Source organism: Lissotriton vulgaris, chromosome 1_1 (genome assembly GCF_964263255.1).
Source record: "Lissotriton vulgaris chromosome 1_1, aLisVul1.2, whole genome shotgun sequence".
NCBI lineage: Eukaryota > Metazoa > Chordata > Amphibia > Caudata > Salamandridae > Lissotriton > Lissotriton vulgaris.
In genome coordinates, this window is record NC_141685.1 from 1,822,295,755 (window position 1) to 1,822,303,535 (window position 7,781).

General features: G+C 44.4%; 1 protein-coding gene across 1 annotated transcript in view; it reads left to right on the forward strand.

The window, feature by feature from the left end:
- Positions 1–1,961, forward strand: part of LOC147751276 (tyrosine 3-monooxygenase-like) — a 309,602-nt gene extending 307,641 nt beyond the window's left edge. Inside the window, exon 12 of the mRNA XM_086933182.1 lies at positions 1,561–1,961. Coding sequence (XP_086789308.1) covers positions 1,561–1,738 — 178 coding nt within the window. The 3' untranslated portion in view covers positions 1,739–1,961. The remainder of the gene's footprint in view (positions 1–1,560) is intronic.
- Positions 1,962–7,781: the final 5,820 nt, after the last annotated feature.

Genomic DNA, 7,781 nt, shown 5'->3' on the forward strand with positions numbered 1-7,781 from the left:
TGTCCTATAGGACCAGGTAGCCTTGCAATAGTGCAAAACGAAATTGGCAGTATTTCACTATCAGGACATGCCACACACATCAGGGCATGTCATACCTTTCACATACAATGCACTCTGCCCACAGGGGTACCTTGGTCCTACCTTAGGGGTCACTAATATGTAGAAAAGGTAATATTGAGGGATTGGCAAGTGTGTGCACTTGCCAAGTCGACATGGCAGTCCCAGACTGCACACAGGCTCTGCAATGGCAGGCCAAGCTACCTTTCACAGGCTGCTTCTGTGGGTGGCACAATCAGTGCTGCAGCCCACTAGCAAAATTTGATATACAGGCCCTGGGAACACACAATGCACTATACTAGGGTCTGACAAGTAAATCAAATATGGCAATCATGGAATCAGCAATCCATAAATACAATTTACACAGACAGCATATGCATTTTAGCACTGATCAGTAGAGGGAAAGTGCCCAGAGTCATAAAATTAACAAAAAAGGGTCAGAAACAATACAGGAGGAAGGCAAACATTTCTGTGATGACCCTGCAAAAAGGGCCAAGTTCAACATGCACGTTTAGATGAATAGTCTACTTTGGATATGCTGGTAGCATAGGAGGCAGGTTTGTGTGTTTGTGTATGAGGGGAATAAAGCCAGGTTTGAGAGATGCTTGGAAGGGAGGTGGAGTATAATTCTAGATAAGGGGTGACAAATCCTCAGGTATGAGCTTTTATGGTGGGTGTGGTGGTAGAATGCCAGATATGATAGGTGTATGCAAGTTGTGGATAATTGTTTGATACAGGATGCCATATTTGTGTGTTTGGGGGTGGGTATTAAGCCATGTATAGAGATTCTTTGGGGTGGTGCCAGGAGCAGGATACCAGGCATAGAATATGAGTGGGATTTGGCAGGTTGATTAGAATGCAGTTTTTTTCCATTGGTTTGTTCACAAACTCCAAGCATTAATTTCCACAGCATCAGGTTCAAAGATGTGCTGCTGGCAACAGAATAAGACACCTACCTCAAGAAGAACAATATTGTAACTCAATGAATCACTGCAGAGCAACTGATCAGACTTACATGTGAGAGCTGAAGCAAAGTTTTAGGAAGATGTACCATTATCACAGTAATTCTACTTCCTATTGCCCATACAATGGTGTAAGCTGAGGAAACTGTACATCATGGTGATACTCCGGCTATGTTCAGAACTTTTAGGGGTAGACCCTGTTTGAAACCAGTGTACATAGGTCCTCAATATGTTACAGGCTAAAGAGCTTCACTTATGGTCTTAGTTAATTTTGATGTCTAAGCGGTAGTAATATATTTCCACATACTGACTGCAGTAGCATTTAACTGCTGGAAACATTGGTAGGCATTAACGGTATGTCTGTGGTAACACCTTTTAGGGATTTCCACAACTGTTTCGAAAAAATGACTGGCAGGTTGCAAATGGGCCCCTAAACATACTTGGGGAAGGGGCACAGGAGTGGTCAGCTTGTCTTTGTTTGGGTTTGTTCACCAAACCAGTGTCCGCACCTCACTCTCTGCTTTTTTTCACTCTTCCGCAGGGAGTATGCAGTGAGGATAAAAAGGCCTTTTTCGGTTTCCTATGATCCCTACACCTCGAGTATCCAGGTCCTTGATTCACCCCGGGCGATCAAAGGGGCTCTTCATCAAATGAAAGAACACCTAATAAGTCTCTGCGATGCCTTAGGGAGCTATCCTGAATGTAATGGAAACACGTGACTCAAACCAACGTTATGTTGAATCAGTAGCTCAATGTCAGTAACAATGTCATTGTAGAAACTTATTTTCACAAGGGAATGGAGAAGCGTGGCGTTAAGCAAACATTACTAACGCCACGCTCCGCCATTCTGAAAATGCAGGATTGTAAGAATGAGGTGCAGCCGTGCGCTTCTCCTAGCACTGGTGCTAAATCTAGTTGCCTAGCACCAACACAGACACCATTGCTCAATAGTGATTAATGATTGTTTATGTCCAAGAGGTGTCCCTTCATACACATATACAATCCAGAACGGCGAATTGTAACTTCCATGTGTGCAGCATTGTAACGCACACATAGAAGTTGCACTTCGTCATTTTTTAAATGATTGTTTATGTGCAGCAAGGGACACCTTCCTGCACATGAACAATCATTCATGGCGATTTGCTGTTTTCCCTGGTCTTAAATGTTGGTGCTGCCTCCTATTTACTCCACCCTTGTAAAGAGGGGACAGCGGCAAAATCAATTGGTGTTGCAGCAGTACGCCCACCCCAACACACATTGCACGCCCTTGCAATGCTAAGTGTAGCAGGAAAGAGGGCCTTATTTACAAGACAGCTTTAAGCCACGTTAAGTGGCTTAATGCTTGGTTGTAAATAAGGTGAGGGTTTTATCATAAAAGTGATGTTCCTGTGGCGATAGGGACTTGTAAATATGTCCCTCTGTTCCTCTATGAGGTCTGCCTGTGCTTGCATTTCTGTATAGCGTTATTGTGTGCTTAGCCTGTATACCCTCTCCATGTCCTGTAGCCTTTGATCTAGTGGCAGGCGAGGGTCGGTCTGCATGGGAGGTCGACCTGGTGGATTTACATGCTTACCTATCACACAATTTACTCAATGATTCAGCTTCAATTGTAGTGTTTCACTGTAAACGTATTTAGTTTGTATTTATGAAGAATATTATGTTGATTCTATTTTTTTCTTTCCTGACAAAATATGTTTAATTTGTCCCTCGATATTTGTGTTAAACTAACCAGTATGGTTTTACAAAATTGCGTAGAACATTGTATTTGAGAGGTGAATTCGAAGTTGAGTAGAGGTATCCTGAAAACACAATCACAAGAGATCCACTAAAGAATGCTGCTGTTCAGTAACATACTCAGTATCTGTAATTAATTGTGATAGTTTTCTTGGAATAGGCGCATACTCATCAGAACTGTCATGCCATGTGATAGTCTTAGGTTAAAAAATAACAAATGTTGAGATAAGGTTCGAAAATAAAATGTGCAGCCAATTAGTTGATTTGTGGTCTGAGTTTTTATCCTAAAATCTCTTGTGGCCATCATCACTGATGTGTGTGAAGGGAAGGAGGAAATCCTCACGCATCCCCCCAGCAACTACTTTATGTTCTCATCTTGGAGAAGATGGTGCATGTGATATGTTCTGAAAAAAATATATATATATATCTATATATATATCTATATATATCTATATATATATATATATATATATATATATATATATATATATATATATATATATATATATATATATATATATATATATATATATATATATATATAGTCACCAGTCGCCAGTAGGTAGTTATAGTTAGGACCTATTTTCCAGAGGAAATCTGCAACATTCTATTTGGAATAACTTTGGCGCCGGTTGATGAATCTTCGCGAAATTTTTAAAACTAATTATCAGCTCCGGACCGGTCCTATCCTAGAAGTCTCAGGATGATTCGTGTAGCGGGGGCCGAGAAAACAGGGGGGTCCCAAAACGTGTTTTCCCCATGCAATTTTCCATAGGACCTTTTGACGCAGCTACAGCCCGAACTGCTGAACGGATTTACACCAAATTTGGCAAAGAGGTAGTCCTCAGTTCAGACTCGTGCCTTTTGCTTAAATGGTGTAAATCCGTTCAGTAGTTCCTGAGAAAATGACATTTAAAAGTAATGATATATCTTCGGCCGCTCAGGATCCGTGCATCCTAAGTGCACCATGCCGTGCACGAGCTGTATTATAATTGGCTGCCAACACTCCAAATCAGTAAGTGTTGGCAGCCATCTTGTGCCTTGGTAGACCGAGGCACCAGAAACCTAAGAAACAAACATGTAAAACATGAAAAGGGGGCAGGGTAGAAACACCCTGATCCCCTAGGCCTGTTCAGGGGGTCCGACAAGGACCCCCAAGGCCCCCAAAAATATTTTTGTTTTTAAAAAAATCGGCATCCTGCCGATCCAAAAAAAAACCAAAGTGCGGGCTAAAAAAATAGATCAATTTATTCTGAGGAAAACGCGTTCATTCGTCTACTTCAAAAGCACTGCCTACATGTTAATTCATCATGTCAGCCATGCTAGAATAATTATGTTATGGATGTATGACGTTACAACGCATACTTTTACAACGCCTACCTTTACAACGCGGTTTTTACCACGCATACCATTACAACGCATAATGCTTTTAGGCGCTGGATAGTGAATAGTTTAATTTACTATTCCAACTCCAGTCCCTGTGGATAGTAGGGAAGGTTATTGGATAGTAAATTAACCTATTCCCTATCCTAGAGCGCCCCCCAGCGCAATGCGTTGTAATAGTTTGCGTGGTAAAAGTTGCGTTGTAATGGTAGGTGGTTGTAAAAGTTGCGTTGTAACGGTTGTATACCTTATGTTATAGCAGCAACAGTGGGCGGTGGGGAGGTTCGCTAGAACATTTCAAACCGAGCACGAAGAAGGCGCACTTTGACGCTCCCTCAGCATCAACGTGTCTGCTGTGAACTCTAATAAGGCTCGGGCTGCTCTTCCCTGCCTGCTCTGCGTGCGCTAGATGCAGTCTGTTAACAGGCGCTCGGCTGATCGATAGCGCATGGCCGTTTATGGAGTCTTGCGGCCCGCCCTCTCGCCGCACTGGTGCCTTCTCCACCTCTACTCTTTACCTGCACCGAGCACTGAGGTGCAGCCTCAGCACTACTTCTAAGGCCCAGCACTCCTTATGTACCTGTAACGTGCAGAAAAGCCTTCACCTAGGTCCCAGCGTTCACCTCTTCTCCCTGTACTGAGACTTTGCTACATATGCTCTCCCTATACCGAGTGTTGCAGCATGGCCATCCCATAACTCTTCTTTCCGTACCTTTCTCGCAAATGACTCCTCTGCCTGTACCGAGTGCTGCAGGATGGCCTAAACAAGGCACATCCTCTATCTGGACCTACCCTGTACATGACTCCTCTGCCTGTGCCCCGTGCTGCAGCACGGCCTAAACAAGGCACATCCTCTATCTGGACACACCCTGTACATGACTCCTCTGCCTGTGCCACGCGCTGCCTGCCCTGTACATGACTCCTCTGCCTGTGCCGCGTGCTGTAGCACCGTCTTTACATGACACCTCTTCTATCCGTACCTTCTCTGCCCCCCGGCCTGTTCCCAGTAAAATCAGCAGGCCCTTTAAGTGATACCTCTTCTATCCATACTTACCCTGTATATGACTCATCTGCCTGTACTGAGAGCTGCAGCACCGTCTTTACAAGATACCTCTTCTATCCGTACCTGCCTGTTCCGAGTGCTGCATCTGTCCCTCAAAGTATTCATCATATCATTGTACTGAACATTTACCTCTCCTCCTGTCATCTATCGATATCAAGTTCCTCAGCGCGGCCTCTACATGGTACAGCTTCCACCTGTGTTGAGTACAACAAATGCATCTTTACACTTCGCGTTATTTACGTAGTGCTGGAGCGTGACATTTATTCTATACCTCTTCTAACTGTACTAGGTAATAGTGTGAGTATTTATCAACCTCCTCTACCTGTGAGCAGTGCAACGTGGCCTCTGCGTGTTACATGCTCCCCCTTACCTGAGTGCTACAATGCGGCCTTCCCAGTGTTTACTCAGTTGACACGGATGCTGCAGCTTGGCTTTTACACCACGCTTTCGGTACTGGAGATGTAGCTCGTATTTATTCACGTCATCTGGCTCCTTTGAGTGATGCAACATGGTGTCTGCCTATACGCACTACTGCAAAAAGGCCTTTACACCTTTATATTACACCTACTATACCGCCTCTTAGTGCCAACTCGTGTCTTCCTCGTCACACTTGTTCTGCCAGTACTGTGTGCAATACTGTAACTTGTGCATCGTATCTCCTCCCCCAGTACAGCATGTTATACTGTGGCCTTAACTAGGGCTTTAAGTGGGATGAAAAACTGGAGGGTCTCTCAAAGGGGCCTGGCTAATGCAAGTAAGAGTGTGGCTTAAAAACCTCCAGGCTAAAAATCTGCTCAGCATAGTGCAACGTCCCCGTCCGACTGGTATTTTGCTGCTTCTGTCATTGCATCCAGATATATAATACACCAAGTGACATTACACCTACAACAAGCCAGGAGTATTGACTTTGTCAATGGTTGTTATTTGCATACGATAAATAAGCAACAACTACAGCTTCATTGCATATAACATTGAAAGTGCTTCAGTTCTGACTTAATGAATATAATGAAACATCATACCATCTGTACCTGTAGTGCCTGCTATTCTGTGGCCTCCACATGAGACGTCACCTACCAGTACTGCATGCTGTACTGTGGCCTTCACATCTTACCTTCTGTATATGTAGTGCGTGCTATAATGTAGTCTTCATTTCATGCCTCCACAACCAGTAGTGCGTGCTGTTCTCCAGATCATACGTCACCTGCTAGTACTGCATGCCGTACTGCGGCCCGCACAGCATTCCTCGCCTACTATCATATCTCCTCTGCCTGTCTTGCATGCTCCACTGTGGCCTTCACATCATACGTCACCTACTAGTATTGCATGCTGTACTGCGGCCTCCACACCAAAGGTCACCTACCAGTACTGCATGCTACACTGAGATCCTCACAGTATAACGCCTTCCCCAGCACTGCATGATATAATACAGCCGTCTTATCATACTTTACCTGCCAGCACTGCATGCTATACTCTGTGTGCCACAACATGGTCTTTTCAGTACCATCAGTCAAACAAAAGGTGCCTTGACGATGCTTGCACACAGTCTAACCCCTGGCAATGGCTCTGGGTAGCATTCCAAGCTGTTGTTTTACAACATCACACCACGTCCCACTCGATAGACGCGTCCCTGCCTGCGTTGAGTCCTATCGAGAGGCCTTTTTCATGACGAGGCCTCTTTTGCTTGTTCTGAGAGACACAGCACGCCCTTTCCATGATAGTGCATGTGCCTGTCCTGGGTGTGAGAGCACGGCCTTCGCAGAGGGCACGCCCAAATCTCACGGCGGACGCCCTATGCTTACTCGGAGATGACTGGATGGGGCTGTAAAGGCTCTCGTGTGTTAGCTGCGGCCTCCTCCGAAAGCTTGAAATGCATCTGGGTGCCCGGGCTCCTTACTTAAGCCCCCCCACAGGGTGTTTGCTGTCGAGCTGCTGGCACCACGCGGAGGCACACAGAGCTGCTCTCCTTGACCAGGGACATTTTAAGGATTTTGGGGGCCCTGGGCCAAACGTATTTTGGGACCCTGACCCAAATGTATTTTGTTGGACCTGGCCCAAATGTATTTTGGGGGCCCCTCTTGTGAACAGTTTTGAATTAATTATTACATTTTAGCTCTTTCATGCAGTCTTTGGCCAGATCACTAACAGGCACACTTCTCCATATTCTAAATGTGATTAAATCAAATATTCAGGGATAGTGATATGTGTTTTCAATATTGTAACACATCAGCAGTTCACTAATATTGTTGCAAATAATCTCTGTGACACTCTCTCATTTCTTATATGTGAGGTCCTGTTTTGATGTAAAATAAAGCTTTTTGTATGGCTTTTGCATGAAACATAAGCACAACATTTCTCCATGTCTGTAATAGACTCTCACATATCACCCACAATAAAAATAAATTAAAGGAAACATGGTATTTAAAAAAATCAGTTTAAGAATTAGTAAACGTCATTAGGGAAAGACTCTCTGCAGAACAGAGCTGGATCTATCAGGGGCCCCCTGAAAGACTGGGGCCCTGGGTCAGAGCCCACTTTGCCCATGCCTTAAAACGTCTCTGCCCTTGACTCTGTAATTTGCCATG